At 43.4% G+C, this 20582-nt stretch overlaps 1 protein-coding gene across 12 annotated transcripts in view; it reads left to right on the forward strand.

The window, feature by feature from the left end:
• The first annotated feature begins 289 nt into the window (after positions 1-289).
• LOC128709866 (glutamate-gated chloride channel) overlaps positions 290-20582 on the forward strand; it is a 47601-nt gene continuing 27308 nt past the window's right edge. For 6 of the 12 annotated variants that reach the window (XM_053804894.1, XM_053804891.1, XM_053804893.1 and 3 more), the window contains exons 1-3: positions 290-351; positions 832-944; positions 18376-18443. In XM_053804894.1, the coding sequence (XP_053660869.1) occupies positions 290-351; positions 832-944; positions 18376-18443 (243 nt within the window). Of the gene's footprint in view, positions 352-831; positions 945-6786; positions 6855-18375; positions 18444-20582 lie in introns of all 12 variants that reach the window. The other 6 variants (XM_053804899.1, XM_053804900.1, XM_053804901.1 and 3 more) reach the window with 2 other exon arrangements.

The raw sequence follows: 20582 nt of genomic DNA on the forward strand, positions 1-20582 counted from the left end.
CACCTTACCGGCCGACGGGGAAGGAACCGTTTTGAAGTAAAGTGACTGATATAAAACTGAGTTAGTGTCAACTTATGCTGGAATGCTACCGGCGGACGTGCCCTTTCCCTGGCGATTGCCCATCTTACGATCTAATAATGAGCGAACCGTTTCCCTTTATAAAACTGTCGTTAGACATTTAACTGCCTAGAGCTTTGAACGCATAAACTTTGGTACGCTCATTTCTCATTTCTCGTTCTGTGTTTTTGTTTCATTTCTTTGCAGGATCCGTAATCGAACGTTAACCAGAATGGCCTCGGGCCATTTCTTTTGGGCCATATTTTACTTCGCTTGCCTGTGCAGTGCATCACTGTAAGTACATAATAAGAAGGTTTCAGAAAAACACACACATACACCAACACCACGCCATACTTGATAGAAAGCGCCGAAAGTTATGCAATCTGTCAGACAAAATTCTGAATTGTACAAACTTTTGGTATTAATTGTTCAAATTTATTTTTCAAATATCAAACAATACTTCAAAAAGCTAAAAAACTAGTTTTTATATAAAGTTTTCTAAAACCTATAACAAGTACTAGTAAATTGTGTAGAGAACATCTGACGGAAACTTCAAATCATTATTCGGTACCGATTTGCTTAACGTTTTATTGAGACTATTTTGACCTTTTCCAGAAACTTTTGAATCTTCAAACTTCTAAAAAACCCACTAATTAAAATCAGAGAAAAAGACTATAGTTTAAATTAATTAAATTGGAAAAGCCACACACGCATCACAACCCATCAACCACAAACTATTAAACGCCTTCACCATTTTTCCTGCCCCTTTTCCAGTGCCAACAATGCCAAAGTTAACTTTCGCGAGAAGGAAAAGAAGATTCTAGATCAAATTCTGGGCGCCGGCAAGTACGACGCACGCATCCGACCGTCGGGCATCAACGGAACCGGTAAGGCCAGCCTTTGTGTCCGGTTTTGTTTCGCTTACTTGGTTTCGGCCTGTTCTATTCTACTTTTCTGCCCTTCAGTTTAGCTTTTGATTTTCGTTACCTGGGTTTTTTCGTTGTGCATTCGATGCCATTTTTTGTTTGACTCTGTTTTTAGTTGTGTTACTTAGTGTGGATTAAAAATTCGCTCTTCTGTTGGCTAATTTGTAAAAGCGTAATCGTAATTCGCTTCAGAGTAGACAATATGAATTTTATTGATCGATTATTTCTTAATTTTACACCGCGCAAATAAGCGGCGGTAGCGTTCGGAAGATTATGTATTTGCAGTATCTGCGATATCAGCTGTTTTTAAGTTCACTATCCGCATCACTCGGTCTAGTGGAGTTGATGTGTTCACATGTGTTTTTTTTAAATATTTTACCATATTACTACGTATCATTGCTACACATTTGGTTGGTTCTTTACAATTCAAATGGAACTTGAATGAATATCGATCTCCTTTCGTGTTGGTGGCAAGGACTAGTGAATGTCCTTGCTTGGGTAACAATCAGGCATCCCACCAATCCAACGAAAATGTGCCTGATTGCTGTTTTTGTTCCGTAATTTTAAATTGACACCAAAGGTTCGCAAAAAATCGCGAAAATAAATCAAATATGAAAGCGAAAGTTACTCGCAGCCGTACAACCGAGAACTTTCGGCCACGAGAGTATTTTATTTAACACCAACAAGTGACTCTCCTTTGATACACCGCATAGCAAACAAACAAAAAAAAAACAAATATTCAACCAAACAAAACCAGTGGCAACTCTCGAAGGATTTTCGAACTTTTGACGGAGGTTGAACGATACTGGGTGTTGTGGCACCGTTTTTCTTGCCATTTCCTTCGCCCTACTTTTCGAAGAATTCTTTCCCAAAACTTCCCCAAAAAAGGGATTGGGCTATACGTTCACTAATCCCGAGCTGCAGTAGAGTGACAGCTTTTGTTTTGCTCTTTTTTTTCGCCTGCCTTCTGATTTAAAATCACCGATCTCGAACCAATCAGTTAGAAATCTGCCCCCGCCCACCTCAAAAAACGGGGGAGGGGGAGGGTGGAAAACCAAAGCATTTGACAAAAATCACTACGAGAAAAAAAACACCGAATCTCTGAAAACAAATCACCCACAAGCTTTAGTGTTCATTTTCCCTGGGAAAAAAGTTCCCCAAGATTTCCCAGCAATTCTTGTCCCTTTTGTTTTGTAACCATTTTTTTTTGGGTTGGGTTGACCCATACAACGGGGACCGCTTCCCCGTGTCGGCCGTATTGGTAGTGCCGTGCATTTTAATCGCATGTAAATGAGATGCCAAAAACATAACCCCGCTCTAATGGAAAAGGAAAATGGCAGTTGCAAAACACAGGCTCCAGCTGTGCAGATGGAGAGCAAATTTAGTAACTGACAGCGTACGCTGGAAGGGTAAACGCAGCGGGTAGTGGCCACACCGGTCGGTAGAAATATTCGCACAAATTGCTCCAACCTTAACCTGATGGAACACACGGACCTAAACATTGGTCAACCACTACCACCACCACCACCACAAAAAAAAAACACAAAGGTGATCGGGATGCCACTCCAGATGAGGAGAAGATGTCCGTCTAAAGCAACACATTTAAAAAACAAACTGTGTGCTGTTTTCGGTACTATTTAGCTTCTTAACCCTGTTTTCGGCGAAAAAGAAACACAACGAAGACCACGAAAACAAAAGGGGATGAAAAAACACGAAATAACATTACTTAAAAAGCGTCCAACACAACTTTTACTTCCACGACAACGTCGTCGGACGTGGTGGACAGTCATATACACTCGGGTATTTTTTTTTTTCATTTGGTTCTATCTCGGGGGCCAAAAAATCACACAAACTCCCCCCGCCCCTCCTGCTCAAAACGCAAACGCCGTTCGTCCTTCAATCATACAAATTGCCAAATTAGGCAAAAAACTTCACGACACCACCAAGGCTTCTCGACATTTTGCCCAGATCACCCCCAGAAAGGGGTGGTGGGTGTGTGTGTGTGTGTGTGTTTCGGAGTTTCGTTCCCATTACCTTTTTGGGTGGCCGAAGAAATAGCTCCCGCCCTGCAAAATGGCTTCCGGGCCCTTCCGGTGGTTGTGCGGCAACAGCAAGTGACATTTTGTGTTTTCTTCCCAGCCGAGTTCGTTTGCCGAGTTTTTGCTGCAGTTTCGATAGTATCCGGGGTTGAGAGCGGGACATGTAAAATCAGCTATTTGAATTTCGCTCAACCAAATCGACTGCTGATGAGTGCTGACGCTGAGCAGCTAACGAGAGGTGTGGAAGGTGCTACCAGCTTGAGGACTCTGTGGCTCAATGTTGTTGAAGCTTGAAATGGAAAACTTTTCCCGAATCCATCAACCGTACACAGCGAGATGGTGCGATGGTTTGTGTTGTGCTGCTTGTGTCCCGGTAAGGGTTGCTACATGGCAGACCCTCCTTTCCGCAAGCGGCCGAACCGTGTTGGAGGTTAGGGATGGCTGGCGGACACAACTTTGAGCCACCCATAATTTACCTAAGCTCATCGTGCAAGTTAAGTTGGGATGATGTTCTCGTACACGGGCTTAGACAAACGGGACGTGAAAGTGAGCGTTCGTCTGCCAGCGTGATCCATTTGGGAAAACATCCTCAACACGACAGCAACAAAAAAAAACCCCACTACTACTGTCCATTTTCGGAACACAACAGACCAGTTAGTTGCTTTCGGGCAACTCCTCTACGGTTCTGTGGTTGATTTGTTTTCTCCCATTTTCGTTCCCCCTCTTTACAGTCTTTATGCCTTTTAACAAATAAAAAAAACCCTCTTATCTTTCGCAATCTTGGCCACATAAGAAAAAAAATATATACACACAACCAAACCACCCGAAAGCGAAGAGCAGGCAAACAAAATGGAGGCATTAGCGCGCACTCCCTGAAGATATTTCAAGTTTTGCCTGTCTTAAATTGATACCCAGGTCTGGGCAGGGAACTAAGAACACAAATAAGGGTGGAAACTGAAAACAACTTACAACCTCCCGCTCTACCCGCCCCGCCCCCCTTCGCTGCCAGCACGAGAGTTGCCCGAAAAGAGTTTTGCCCCGCTGCGTGAAAGTAAAAGTTTGTTCGACCTATTAGCGAGTTAAGCAAATTGTCTGCTCAGCCCATTGTTTGCCGTTGGTCATTTTTCTGAAAGATTGCCCCCCAAAACGCGCTGCGCTGGCACCTGCTAGCACAGACGCCAACACCGTGCGGAGCCAAGTGAACGAACACGAAAACTTGCACTTCGGTATTGATGAAGGTCAAAGCGGTGGACGCAGTTCACACTCACCCGTCGGGAACGGGACGTTTCGCAAGCCCGACTCCCGCTGACTTATGCGGCGAACTGGAAGCAGGCACTACCCCCCCCCCCCCCCCCCCACACACACATACACCGTTCACCACAGTGGCTGTTGTTTACTTTTTGTTGGGGTGTTTACCTTTCTTTTCTCGATTGTCCCAACCCCCGAACAGCAGGGGAGGACAAAAAATGCGCTCCTTCACACAAAAAAAAAACCCTCAAAAGCTATGTTGCGGGAGGTTCACCGAAGTTCGTGCTATTGGAAATTTTCTTCATCCAGCTTATTGCCACCGGTCCCCTAAAGCGAACCCCGCATGCTGCGGACGGTGGGAATGTTCTTTATGCCACCATTCAGCCACCGTAATCGACCTAGATGGCTTGGGCATTAATCTTTAAACGGTTCGTCAACACACACACACACACATACGGTTACACCGGTGTAGCTCGTAGCTCGTGGTTTTGTCCCGCACGCCATAAACGATGATATTATTGCACTCTCAGACAAACATTTGACTTAAATCGCTCCCATCAAGAACCGGGAATACAAATCGCCGGCAATATGTGTGCACCACTTATGTGGCCCGGGGTGTGGTCGTAAAACTTTCTCTCGGCTCCCCGTATGCACAATACCACCCTCTCTTACCCCCTAACGCTACGAAACGGGAGGATGTTTGCCCAATTGGATAGTTTTTACTACGGGCATCGTAAAATAAGCGACGAGCTGGATGGTCCGGTACGACGGGAGCGTATATAGTGTATAGTTTAATGCCGAGACGGACATAAAATATCCATGGTGCAGGTTTGTGGTGGCTACGTGCCTGACAGCGACCTGGAATGATCCACCTTTACACCAGTGTTGTCCGATGGATGACACCGAACGGAAGGAGAGAAAAACATAATCACAAAGAAAACGGTGTTTAAAGATGAAACACATGTAGCTTGTGCGTTGTACATAAGGCAAGAGTTTCGGGATCTCCGACACAAAAAATCTTCTCTCCTACCATCGTTTTCGGCTAATCTGGCTGGTTTGTGTTAGCCGTACATCCCGTATGGTGATGCAAACCGGTGACTTTCGTCGAGTGATGTACATTAGGCAAAGCGCTTCTGCTTCCGTTGTAAATAAGCTTCCTATCGTTTTTTTTTTGTTTGAATGTGTACTTCAAACACTGTACATTAGTTTGGTTTCATTTACGCAATAAAAGCCACAAAACCGTCGCACCAGCAACCAACATTTGCCAACAAGACAGACGCGGGTACAGCCGTCTGGTGTAAATAGTAACCACAGAACACACACTACCCCACTCCCATACGCAGAAAAACACTCTTCCAGTGACGAAAGCTGTACTGTTTTCATTAGAATATGCCCTTTACTGTACATCAATCAATACGTATAGCTGCAGCAAGTTGCTACCGAAACACTACGAACATTACCACACAACGCCGGAAAAGACGTTAAGACGCTTCACTTAAACGGTTGGCTGTGACAGTTGCCCGTACGATAAGACGTTTAATGCGAAAGCTTTCACGCTGTACACATTAGCTTGGCTCTGTTTAAAATCACACCTTCCGAAGCACAGACACAAGGTTAATTTATTTTGCACAGTTCTATGGTTCTATTTCTATTCTGTACCTACAGCCAGTACGAAACTTGTTTACGTTTGCGACCGGAGCGTTTATTGTTTTGATGATTTTTACACGCAGGAAACTGGAGCAGAGTAATTAGATTTCCGTAATATTACATTTAACGGTACTGAACACCATTAGCAATTGTGGGAAAAATGGCAGATAAATCGTCCACATCTGGTAAAGAAAGATATGGCGCTCCTCCTGGCAGACTATTCCATTAAACAATTCCACCCACCCGGTGCACCAACTTTTGCACACATTTCTCCGCACCCTTATACGTTACGACGAGCATAACACAAGCATAACAAACAAACAAACAAAAAAGCTACAAATAAAATCACAATATTTTGACCATTTTTCTTTTTTCAATTTTCTCTCTTCCTCCTGAATGGCGCGCGCTCGTGTGAACGCAAAAAAAACCCACACACAAAAACACCCAAAAACCATTCTATATCGTGCTCGTGTCACTGTCGAAACTTGTCGCTTTCTTCGTTGTAAAACCCGAACCGTGACCGAATACGGGGTCACGATCCACAACCTGCGCGGCTGCAAACTTCCGTCCCATCAAAACGCACATACACAAAACAACAAATGAACCTTACCGGAACCACGAACACAAAAATCGTTCGAAAAACCAACAACAACAAAAAACTACAACCACATACTCCATCTTACTCCACACAACGCTGTGAATGCGAAACAAAACAAAACAAAAAAACACTTCCTACCATTGTTTCACAATAACAAAAAATTCAAAATGCAATAAACGAAATTCCACACGCTCTTCAAATCACACACCCAAAAACATACAAACAAAAAACACCACGACCCACCCACCCACCAACTCCAACGCCCCCCCAGATGGTCCGGCGATCGTTCGTATCAATCTGTTCGTTCGAAGCATTATGACCATCAGTGACATTAAGATGGTAAGTTCCCGTTTGTCTTCTGCCACACGAAACCAAGCCTTCGATGGCAGTAAAACAAAATACAACAAAACAATCCCTCCGTTCGAACTCTGCATCTCCTCCATTTCGCCTATTTAGAGCAACAAAAAAAAAAACCCCCCACACGTAAAACAATCACATCCTTTAACGGAATGAATGAGAGTTAGAGTAAATAGCGCAAGATAGTACATCAAGCGTTCTTAATAGTTCCGCCCATTTCGCTTCACAACCTCCTAACGCAACAAAACACGTTACTTTTTGTTAGAGTAGTTTGCCAGCAACCTCCTTGGCCGTAGTCCGGGGCCTGGCATGGATGTCGCTCGGTTTTTTTTCCCTTTTTTTTTGTTCTTCTTTCGGTACTATTCGGGTCGCATTTGTTTTTATGTCCTTCTGCTCCCTCTTCACGAGCGTTCTTTTCTAGAGCTTCGTTCGTTGCATTTCCCGTTGCGTCCTTTTAATCTCGCTTGCGCGTAGACTAATATGTTTTGGGTTTGTTTTGTGATCTTGCTGTTTTGGTAAATAGCGTTGCTAAATAATGCTCATTGCTGTGTGCGTGTGTGTGGGTGTGTCTGCAACTCAAGATCTTCACGCATCCGGGGAGTTGTGATTAAATAATCAAAATTATAATGGAGCTAAAGTACTTCAAATGGGACATTCATAGAACCTTTCTAACTCTGCAACCACATCCCACAGTAATCGGAGATCGACGAGTCGACGTCTAGTCACCCCACGTATACACAGCCTCCAAAGAGCACGAAGTGAAATGAAGTCCAGTGTGGAAAGGCCACTGTGCTGTGGCGTTCGCTTGCTTGTAGCGTTTCTTTTCGTGTTTGATTATGCTCGATAACTTCTTTCCGATTTCGATCTACCCCAGTTTTGTAGTAACACCCATCAAAACAAATGCGTGACGAATGGCCTTAGCAGTTATTGTTTATGAATTTTTTTAAGCAACCTTTCCATACGTACTACTTAGCAACAAGTGCGTATCCCATCATGCCCACCACGCCATTTCTCCGCAACCCGATCTCGAAATGGTATCTATGTGGAGCAGAAAAGGCTTCAAAGAAAAGAAGCTTCAAATTTTAGTACAACTTATACAATTTAAACGCAGCCACACCATTTACGGATCGGCAACCGGTTTCGAAATCGTTAGTGGCATCCCACAGTTTCACGGTATTTCTCGAACTTGAGATCCAACTAGCTTTATAGCGCGTTCATAATCGCCTTGAATGATGGCTTACCCGCAAGTTGTTTTTTTAACTCTAGCGTTAGTTTGTTTGCTTACTTGGTTTTTGGCGTTTTCATTAACTACTACTTAAAGTTTTAAACTAACCCATTAAGTCTATTTATTTTAAAACATTTCCTGTCTTGCTGCTTGAGTTTACTTGGTCATGTTTTGTATTGCCTCCGCAAGCATTATGCGATGCGTGTTTTGACTAGCGTTAGATACACCCTTCCATCAGTGTTCATTCCATCATCTTCATCTACCAGCGGCAGGGTTCATCAACCTCATACAGATCCATCTTTGGTAGCTCACAGGTTTAAACAAAAACGGAGTTTGATACTAATCCGGCAGCCATCCATCCGCACCTGGTGGGCAGAGAAGTAAATAACGTCAAAATAAATATCGACATTGTGAGCAATCAAAACCATTTCACAAGCTCGACCCGATGGTGGTCGGTTCATGTTTTTTTCCCCACACTCTCATTTTCATTGACGCCGTGCGACGTACACACGCCGTACGGATCTTCCTTTTGCATAAATATGTTTTGTCTGCAGCACGCCATGGTCAAAAAGTGTAAACATATCCACTGTTCCCCGTTTTGCGAAAGCAGCCGCAGAGAGAGAGGGTAGCAAAACAAAAACAAAGCAGAAAAAAAACAACACAAGTAATAAAATCCGCAATACGGAAAATCTCACCCTCGTCGTTTCACACCATCTCGCAGCACCGTTGGGGCTTTTGCTGCATCGATTAAAGAGCCCGACCAGTGTTATTAAAAGCGTACACCTTCACCCCGGCTTATGACACCAGCGCAGGCTTTATCATCTTTAGCCCCGAGTCCCGACCCACCCCAATTTCCCTGGGGGGCGGTGTGCTTGTGCTGGGTGAGGGGAGTTGGAGGGTGAACACTCAGCCGGATTAGCTCACCGTACTTCTTTTTTTTCTCTCTATCTCTTTCTCTGCTGTGCATTGCTGTTGTTGTGGAGCTTCTAGTGCTTCTGCAGGTGTTTGCCGCTATCCACCGCAGACCAAACGGTATTTCCACCTTTCAACAATTCCCCCCGAGACCGGGCACCGGGAGAGTTCGGGCCGGGTGCGCTCAACTACAAAACCACAGAATTGCAATCTCCTGTTGAAAACGGACGGGCGACCCCTCCGGGCGTTCATTTATTCATTTCATTTCAGCTCGATGCCTCAAATTGCTGCGGCCGGCACAAATTGGGGACTACTGCTACTGCAGTCGAATCCTATAAATAAATAAGATCTCCTCTCACACACACACACTCCGCTCCTTCCCCCCCCCCCACACTTTCATCAAGTGTACTGCCCCATCCACCATTCGGCACCAAACGCTCACGATGCGCTTCCTTTAATCCAGAAAGCAAGCTCTCCTGTGTGTGCCCGGACAGTGGGATACTTTTTCTTTTCGGGGTTTGCCCATTTTTTTCCATTCCAACCCCGGTTGGCATTATTATGTTCCTCGCTCATTGCCACCCGCTAGATGGGGTGGAGGCTGCACCACCGAAAAGAAAAGTGCTTGCATATTAAACATCCATCCACCCGTTTTGCACTGTCTTCCCCATGCAGCCCGATAAAAGGACCATCCCCCAAATTGGGTGCTTCATTTCGGTTGCTTGATTGTGAGCGGGGAGGGCGCTTTCTTCCGCCCCCAACCACAGTTTGCGCCCGTAAAAAAAACCTCTGACAGCTTTTGGGCAGTATGGTGGAACCGCAAAATAATGCTCCCACTTATTACGATCATCATCGCCGTCAGCAGCAGCAGCAGACACATGCACCCCGACCTTTTACCGCTCTCCCGTAACGTACAAAATGAGGATGAGTTTTAATGAAACATTTGCCTTCCGCTCTGATGACAGGCGACTTGTCATATCCAGCACACAGAGACACACACATATAGGCACACATTTGCATATGTGGCCACCAATGATGGTTGACCGTGACAGTGGGTTCCATCCTCGAAAAGGAAGGCAGCCTTTTTTGCAAGGCTCTCTCCCAAAGCAGCAGCCATAAATTTAATTTCGTTTCCCATGTCACACTTGTGTATCGCAGGGCTTTACCTTTAATCCTATACCACCATAAATACTTCTTGCAATACGGAGATTCCAATATTAAACACTTCAGGCAGTTGGATCTCGTATTCACTAGTTTTTTTTTTCCTTTAACTTAGCTATTTATTTATATAAAATAAAATATACATAAATTCTACTCTAAATAATTCCACATCTTCAAAACGTTATTTAAGGCAAATAAAATCATAGGCGCCCAAAATTATGCAATATCTAGTTCATGGACCGCTTCTAATACACTGCCTTGGTGTGTTAGGCGACATTCGTAACCATCGTTGAGTAATTGATAATTTACAATAAAGCTCCATCAAGTTCAAATATAGTAGAAAAACCTAAAGTAAAATTAACAAAATAAGCGAGCTTTTAAATATTTAATTGCGATTAGTATGTGTTTCGACTTATAACTAACATACAAAAGAAAAATGTTTAAGATTTTTTTTAAATGAAAGGTTTCATTGATAGCATTCAAAATTTTCGATGCCAGCTTAACCCAACGTTAGGGTCGTAATTTCCAAGCATGGCCCAGAAAATATTATGCACTATAAAAAACTAAACCAGTAAACTAAAATCCATGACCACCAGTCACCATTAACGAAGGCATTGAAGAATTCGGAATCCCTATTCAATATGATCACCGATGCATGCTGGATGATGCTGTACAGCCTTTCACCACAACTGAGCTTTATGAAATATGCAACCCAACACCGGGTTGTGCTGTGTTGGCACGAATAAAAACAAAGGAAAAACCAAAGGGTGCTCTCTGAACCGGCACATGCTTTGCTTTTACTTCACGAAAGCCAAAAAAAAAGGCCGAGCGAAGATTCAACACTTGAATTCAACTTTATCGTAAAAAACGAGCAACCGATTTGTGCTTTACTGGTACATTTTTCATTCCACACCTGTTTCCAGCCAAACATGGAAACACGATGTTTTAAAAGTTAGCCAGAAACAAATGTTATCCCATTGCTGATGCTCGAAACGCAGGCGAAGGCAGCTTTCCATTGGGTACAGTAGAACGAGAGCAAGGAAGTAGTACCATAGCCAACCACTAAGCCGTCACACTAACAGCAAGGTTTACGCCACACAACACAATACCACCCGATGCTGCTGCTGCTGCTGACGACTTGGGCGAAGTGCAAATCCTGAGAACAAATAAACAAATCACGCAAACACATGTTGTACCGTGCGCTTTTGCACCTGGATTGCAACCCTCCAACACCAATGCCCTCCCCCCATCGTCTCACGGACATTTACTCCGACCTCTTATTCTCTTTTTTCTTAGCATTGGGGAAGAAAATGTTTACGGGTCGCGCATTTTTGCACTCGCCCAACCCAACTTGAGCTTACGGTCCCATTTTCATTAAAAATACTAGCCATCCCGGTCTGTTTCTGCAGGAATCATGAATCGTAAACCGTGCAACAGCTTGTGACCCGTTCCCTTCTCCCTGGACTATCGCGTCACGAAACAGCACCGTACACTGCCAGTACGGTTAAAACGAGTTTTTTTTTTGGTTTTTGTTGCTCTCGTTTCTCATTTCCTCAGTTTCATAATTTGCCCATTTCAAAACGATGAAAAAGTTTACCAACTGGATTACGGCCGATGCACGCGCGGCTACCTTATGTTACGTGCCGTTGTTCCGACCGGTGGTACAAGAAAAAAAGGGGCACCAGCAGCAGTAGTCCTAGCACCTTTTCTCAGCAAATGGTAAACGGAAAAGCCAATTAGACGCTTACACCTGCCTACATCGCGGACTGACTGCCAGCAACGGCCATGGAGCAAAAGAACCGACAAACTGAAAGAGAAAGAGAGAGGAAAAAAAACAAGATAATATAAAAACACTTGACCATGGTGGTGTTCAGTCATACTTATCACATTTTACCTTCCCGTTTTTGTTGCCGCAAGTCAGCCCGAACAAGTTTCGGTGTAGAATTTATAGTACACCTTGCTTTCTGTCGTGTTTTTTTTCTCCCTCACCATCCTCGTAATTTTTTGCTGTTTTACTCATCTTGCTCACCACTCACCACTTTGCTAACATCGCTTACGCTAACGTTTTTGAGACACGCCATTTTGTCCGTTCCGAAACGCACTTTCGCACACATAATTCCTGCCTGGACGTGGTGCTTTGTGCAGTTTGGTTTTTACAACTTTTTTCGTAGACTAACCATTTACACTTCAATTCAAATGTGTGTGTTTCTTGTTTTTCTTGCTAGCCTTTTCCTTTCTCTCGTTTACAAATTTGTTTGATGTGTGCGTTTCTGTAATTGAACTTTAAACCCGGTTGGTACGCTTCCGTTTTGTGGCTTGTGGGAGGCAATCATTTGCAAGAATCAACCTTACACTCCTAATAAGCACACGCGCCGTTGGCCATGACGACGTGAACCACTGCTGGGTGGAATGAAAAAGTGAGCCATTGCGCTGCAGCCAGCGGAAGTTGACATTCTTCATTTTAACCACCGCGACGGATTGCTCCCTAACGAACTATTTTTAAATAACCACCAGGCGGGCAGGCAGTGTGTCTGCTTTGCTATTTCAGTCAACAAAGTTTGCCCTGTTAAGTTCAACTTTGTTTTTTTTTCTCCTGATGGAGTTTCTTAATGGAGTTCTTCCACCGGATGTTGTTTGATTCTTGCTAGTCCTCATTTCTTATCTGTGTTAATTTTTTTTCGTTGCAGCTGCTGCTGCTGCTAGTGTAGGATGGTTTCTCATTTTTGATTAGTTTTACATCACTTACATTTACATGTACGGTTTTTTTTACTGGTCTTTGTGATTGGGTATGCATTTTTTTAAAAGATTGCTCTTTAAACATTTGCTACAAGCTAGGGGAAGTTTAGTTTTTTTCTATTGCTCTCTTCAGCTTTTCGAACGTTGCATTCTGTTTTAAAAACTTTTTACTCTATCAAAAGTAGCGTTAATTATCTTAGAATCATTTAATCTATTATGCACATGAAGCGCTACACACTCGACAGGCGGTCTTGATCATGTACAATCCTTTACTTCTGCTCTGGCAAGGCTTCACTCACGCTTTCATTCTTCAGTACAACATCCTGAACTTTCATCACAGTTTCGCAACACACAATTTAAACTGTAAATTCGCAATTCAAGTTGAACTCAAACTCATACGAACAAGGCGCATAATGTAACTTCTAAATTTCATCCCAACATCCAAGACTTTAGATCGTCACTTCATCGCGGTTAGAAAAAAAAACCCACCGCATCGCATTCGAGCATTAAAGCGCATATAAGCAACAACAACAACAAAAAACACCCGCGCTACCAACGGTGATTAAATTAGCTTCGCTTTTTTTTCGCCGAGCTAGCCATGCTCGTCCCTAGGCGCTAATGCGCAAAGCTGATAATACGCTTCCATGGTTAGTTTGCTGTTGGTTTCATCGCTTATTCATTACACGTTTTTCCATTCGTTCCCTTGGTTCGGTGATGCTGCATGCACGTGCTGCCCAGTTCTAGTTCCCTTTCGCCTGGGTTAAGAAGTTTCCGCTGTTTTGTTCTTTGCTCTACCACTCCATTTTACTGGTTCGCTGCATCCGTGGTTCTTAACTTTTGTGCTCAGTTTTGTGTTCTGCTGTTCCTGTTGTATTATCCGCTACCGTTAACTTTGCTCGCGAGCGCCGCGCCAAGCAGCGGCCTCGAACCATCCGGTTCCGATCGTCCGTGGCGCGAACGAGAGCTAAAAGTATGATTTCATTGTTGTTATTTACAAACTGCTAGTAGCGAATGGTAATGATGGTCATGAGCCCGTAATCGATCGATGCTTAGTTTTAGCCGGGTGGAAAGTGACAGTGCAGGAAACTTTCAGCGCTACACTTCCGAAGCACACTGGACGATCAGTCCTGGCGGCCGGGGAGGCGGATCGGGTTCAGAAGGAGCGAAATGAGCGCACCATTCCTTTCCCGCCAGCTGCTGCACGCGGCCAAATGTCTCTTAATTGCCTGTTTCTTTACCCGTATTTCGATCATAATGGAAAAAGACGTACGATCCAAACGGTGGCGCATCCCGTAAACCGCTAATGGAATAATGGGTGACGCCGGGTGCGCAGAGGACACGCGGGTGAGTCCGGTGAAAAACTTTCACAAATACTCGCAGTGGATCCTTTTTTCGACTGCCTTTAGCCACCCGGCCCGCAAAAGAAAAACCCCGTCCGTACTGGTGGCGACGAACCAAACGAGCTTTTGCATTTTGTCGTCAGCTGCCGAAAATGGATTCGGTACCACTTTTGTTTGCTAGTGTTTTGAGTGGGGTTTTTTTTGCCGAAAACGTAGAAAGCTCTCCATTAACAACTCCCAAAATAGGAGCACGAAAAGGAATGGAAAATGGGGATGTTTTGATCCCCAGAGATTCATGAGTGAAACCATACTCTCAGGCAAAGGCAACTCAGCGTCTGCAAACCGAACCTGAGGGTTCACCGCCACGGGGGGAAGGGATGTATCGTAGAACATTGTGTCGTCGTCATCGTTGATATTGGTTGGAGGCAAGAAATTTTCACTTTTTGGCCGTAGCACCATCGAACAGCCACAGCCATATGGTACCCAACGTTCTGGGGCTATCGGAGTATCCACGAAAGCCGAGGAAAACACCCTCGGAAGGATGAGGTGCAAATGGTAGCGTGGAAACAGGCATGTTTCGTCGGGCCAAATCCGTCCGGTAATGCACCGGCACGTACTTGAAATTCTTCGAAACGTGATGGTGCATGTGGTCCCCATTTAGAAGACCTCTCCGGTTCTGTTTCGCCGACATTGGGCGGGCGGTATGATTTGCCCCAGGAGGCAAACTGGTAAAAGCTGGTGAAAAACACAACCCGCTTTTCTAGTTGGGCAAAACTATTTACCCTACTTGCCGGTGGGGTGGAAGCGAGACAGAGCACCAGAACCGTTCCTCCCTCCTTTTTTCCGGACCGGTACGTGTGTTAGGTTTGCATCTCAATCTGAGACTGACATGTTGATCAATATTAAAGAAAAGTGTACTTTTCGCCAACAGTTTGGTGAAACGATTGGCAACTAACATTTTGGCACTGTGGTAGCAAAATTGCTCCCTTTAGGAAAATCCCCCCTTCGGTTCGGTGTGGAAGGCATGGGCACACAAGTACACTCAAATGTACAAACACGCCTCCACTGAAGGGTCCTACACTCGTGGAAGAAAATAATGAAATAACAACGCACATCACTGTGTATATGCGATCGCTCGGAACCATATCAATTACATCGTTGAAATTGCTACATTTCTTCTGGCTCTTGCCTGACCATCGACCGCTCGAGTGCGCTAGGAGAGGATAAATTCTAGCATCCTCCGGCAATTCTGTACCGTGCACCACCCTGCCGACTGTCACGGGGCAGTATCGTGTCCAATTTCCCAACATTGCCAAATTATTTCCGAGGACGTTTGCCTGGCCGGACAATATGGCAAAATAATCCCACTACCGAACAGTATCCCCTCGGGGCCTGTCGGCAGAAGGACAAGGACGATAAAAATAACACAATAATCGACTCGAACCTTGTTCGAGCACGCGTTTGCTGGGAAGTAATTGCTTGGAGCTTGAAGCTGCAAGCTCTTGCCCGAACAGCACACACACACACATACACTTGAGAGGACGCGATACCTTCCGGTGTCTCATTGAATTCCGGCCACGTCATCAACCACCGTACCCCGTATTGACCGAACAGATCGTCAATTATTTGTTTGATGAAAGGAACATGTCGCGCTTAAAGCAACAGCCCAGTGTCGATGAGGTCGACAACATGCCATAAAGAGTGAGAGAACTGCTCCCAGTACGGTGGGCAAGATGAATTCTACCAAACTTTATGTTTAATGTTTGTCTTTACAGGGCGAATATTTTTACGATCCACCTATGCCCTTTTGCACTACACTCCACTTCCCATCCATCCAGTTCCATTTAAAATAGGTTTATTATTCTCCGAAGAGAGCAAAATAAAAAAAAAGACGGAAGTCCAATTAAAACATCCCTTTTCGACGTAATAAATGCTCCAACTAGCACACCGAACGGGTCTATGGAATCCAACCGAAAACAACCTGCATGAACCGTAAGGTTCGAGCATGAAATTTCCCTCGAGCACGCTGTAACCCTCGGCACGGTACTAGCAGGTTGCCCCTGCCAGTAGCAACAACAAGTACCAAAAAGCTCGCTGTACGCCAAAGGCCGGAGTTGAAAATTCAACGCGTTTTGAAGCCAAATTAGGAACACCCCTTAACGTCGTTCTCGTTCGGCTTCTTCAGTCTGCCCGGTCGGTCGAATGCGCAGGGCGGCAGGGCATTCATGGGAGCTTGAAAGTTTAAAAGCATTCTCAATAAACGCTAATGGAACTGGTACCCACGGGACAAAAGGGCTGGCAAATAGTGAGGATTGCATCTCGAGAGTGCTTCGGGTGGATCGCGTGCGGATTAGCTCACGTTCACCTCATCCGTGTGATGCCGGGCGAAATGGTGAAATGCTAGCCTACATCTCGAAATTAGTTAACGCACTGCAAGTTGATTGCGCTGTCACTTACCCGAGAGCATGACTAGAGGATTCTTTCCCAGGCAGTTCTCCTAAAAGAAGATCAAAAATCAAACCGTTATTGAACGCGTTACCTTTTCGTGTTAGTCGTGCGAATGAGTTCTGAGCTAACTTACCCTATACCTGTGCGGGCCAAATACTAATAGCGGTACAGGTTGTTCCGAGCGCACAAGTTCTCTCTTTCGCGAGCTTGCAATGTTTGGCCAGTGTTACTAGCGCATTGCTTTGTAGCTTAAACTTAAATAGTTAAAAGATCTCGTTCACTGATTATAGTGATATGTGCACCAGTTTGCCAAATATTTCCTGCTTTGATGCATACTAAACACCTTTCCCTTCTGCACACATTCACACAACACCCGTATCGATCGAACGCTTTCACAGTAATGTTTACGGACCTGCGAATTGCTACGTGAACGTTGCGCCCTGTTGGCAACGTTGATTTCACCGTACTGAGGGTATTCGTTGTTTCCTGATCGGTTTTCTTCACCAAACGAATCTGAAACCATTGCTAAATTGCCATCTCGTACATCTGACGGGATCAAAACACTACATCCACACCCACACTCGACAGCGACTGATTTGCAAAACATATGAACACTTAACTGTAAATCAACACACACACATTCACTGCCATGTAAATACACCCATCTTTGTTCGAACCAGGCGAAAAATGCCCTCAAGCCACACAATTTCCATCAAATTTACAAAAATTTTTCAGCATCTCGTACACTACCCAACTTCGTTTGTTTACGTCACGCAATCGACGAGCTGCCAACGAGCTGTCATCGAGACCACAGTGTGACAGTTGGCTACTACGATACGTGCAGGATTTTGATGCAAACATCTTCTTCACTATTTCTATTCGTTTTGATTTGAATTTTAAATGTTTTCTCGTACTGTTTTTTTATTTCACCACAATATGGGTCTTTTCATTTTTTAATTAAAGTTTTTGGGGTTTGTTTTTTGAAAGCGCACAGCGGAATAGGAAGCACAACTACGTTTTTCGTTCAACGGCAAACCCAACTTTCTAGGGCTTTATGGCTTTTGCGAAGCGCATTCAATGATGATTTATGTAAAACAAATAATCATTAAGTATTACAACAACTGCAGCAACAGCCGTGACTTTTGTTTCTTTACCACTCTAACCTACAAGCATCTAATCTTTCTACCACCAACTCAACTGCCAACATCTCTTCTCTCTTTTCATTATGGGCATCTGTCGTCATCTGTTTGTGTGCAACTTTGTGTGTTTTACGCATTTTGTCGTATCTATAAAAACCGAACAAACAAATATGTACAATACAAACTATCTATATCGATTGTGGCATACAAAAACCCACTTGATTGTGTGATGATCGTGCAAAACAAACAAATGAAAACCAAACAAAAAATCTAATACACCATCACGGTTTCAACTGCGCCAAAATACAAACGGTATCGTACGTTCGATCAACGGTTTCGGGACGACCGGAAACGTCAAACACAAACGTCGACTGCAACCGACTGCAAAAATGACGAAAAACCGAAATCGTACGAACTGAAAACAAAAAAATAAAACTCAACTCGATACCGTATCACAACCAATGTAACTAAAAAAACCACCCCAACTGTCGCTAAAAATGCAACTACTTTCGCATAAAATCGATTCGCTCGTGCACACCACACAGACGGTCCGGCCGTTGTTCGCGTCAACATTTTTGTAAGAAGTATATCAAAAATCGATGACGTGACTATGGTAAGTGTAGAAGTGCGACGGTATCAGCTCCTCTAAAACAAAATAAAACCCAACAAAAAAAAATACAACAAATCGAAACATCCCGTACCGCAACCATATAGAGCACAGTAACTAAAAATCAGAATCCTACAACAGTCGGAATGAATGTTTACAACTAAAGTTTTTTTCAAAAAATCACTCTCCTGCCCTAGTAAAAAATACACACATCTACACACAGAAACATACTCCACATTATCACGTGAACTTCCTTTCACTCCCAAATTTTGTGTTTTGTTTTGAAAAATCGCTCGTTTGAATGCAAGTATTTCTCTCTAACGGCGAGTATCAGTCAATTACCGTTTTTGAAGCAAACTGCAAAATATTCATCACACATACGACACGATCACAACACAACTAAAAGCAGTCACCTTCTTGTTCCTGTCCGATCGTCACCATATCACCACTACATCACACCGAAGGGGGCAATGGCTTTCTTCTCCAAAGGGCCAAAGTTCCTTTCCGAGCGAACCGTAAAGTGGCACGGACTATTCGAAGAATTCAATGTCTTTTGAATGCTCCGTGTTAAGGTTTAGGTTTTCCCTCGGTATCGGTTTGGCCTCAACACTCCTCCAACTTGTTCGCTCTTGTGTGTGCGTTTTGTTTGCTTTTGTTTGTGTGCCTTCACTTACAATCCTTCCGCGTGTTCCTTGCGTAAGCGTAGTGAATTGATCAATAAACCGTCATTTTGTTGTGCTTTCGTTAGTACAAGTTAAGTAGGGCTTCTCCATCATTGATTTGTACATTTTTTTTTCTCACTTGTTTCGTTTTCTCTTGTTTTATTCCTAGTGTTGAGCTCAGTTTCGCAGAGAAAATTGTTTATTTTTCACTCCTTACTTCCAATCAGACTTTTATGGGTTGTTTTTGTTCTTTGAATTTTCTTATGAATTTGATTTTGAGTTATGGCACATGGTTTTTATTCCGATTCTGCGCGTCTTTCAGTTTGTTTTACTCATGTTGCAAAATTGGTTTGCAAGCTAGTTTTTTTACTATCCTCCACTTGTTTCGCATTTGTTTGTTCAACTAACAACCAGTTGCCAGTTGTTGTGTGAGTTTTCTTTTCCATTCATTGTTTCACTGGTTACTTCTTGTTTGGGGGTTATGTTGGTTATTTACTTTTTCAAGGTACACATCGTTCAGTTATTTCTAGTTTCTGTAATGACTCTGCTGTTTGATTATGACATATATGAGTACTTTTTAGTGTTACCTTTCAATATTTTTATTTATTAGCAGGTATTTTTACCAGCCGCAAAATGTGCGAGTGACAGGTTTTCTTGTTCTTTTATTCTCATGATTTATTTTTTTACTATCTGCACGATCAGTTACAATCAAATATGCGAACTGCATTGCGTGTCTATAAAATCGAATAACATTTTCTTCTGAAATCTTTGTCCCAAATGTCCCATTTTTGGTCCCAATGTATCGAAAACAATTTACGTCTCTCGCTACAAGAGCAAACGCAACTGATCTCTCCTTCTAGATCTTTGCTGTTCACTTACAAACTCATGTTTGCTCACCGTAGTTGTAAGCACACCTCGACCTTGCCAGCAAAAAGGCACCAAATAAAAAACTAACAACAAAGTCAACGATTAGCACTAGCAAGCTGATAATGTCTCAGAATCTTTTATCCTTTTAGTGCAGCAAAGCACAGTAATTCAAAATACTATTTTACCTTCCATCACGTAGCATTTTCTCACGTCTTGCGCTGTACCGTACTAATTTCGTGTGATCTATACAGTCAGTCAGATGTTTGTTGTCTCAAAAGTTATGCATTTGTTTCTTTTCTTTCACTTGTTTACCTTTTTGAGATTTTGCATCAAACGTATTGTTGCTTTTGCATTTGTGGATGTCTTTTTTCACAGTTCTTTTGTCCAGTTCTATTCACTTTCCCGTTTTCTTATACTTTGCTTTGGGGTTTTGTGATTTTTTGGTTAATTTTTTGTTTGTTTGTACCAAGAAAATAAATTGAATTTTGATTTTATTTCCATGAGTTTTGTTTACTTTTAATCGGTTAAACTACTATTGTAACATTATTAAACTAAATGCTTTTTTACACTTTTTGCCGAGCTTTTCTCGGTTCAGCTCTGCATAACCACGTGCTAC

Source organism: Anopheles marshallii, chromosome 2 (assembly GCF_943734725.1).
Source record: "Anopheles marshallii chromosome 2, idAnoMarsDA_429_01, whole genome shotgun sequence".
Classification (NCBI taxonomy): Eukaryota; Metazoa; Arthropoda; class Insecta; order Diptera; family Culicidae; genus Anopheles; species Anopheles marshallii.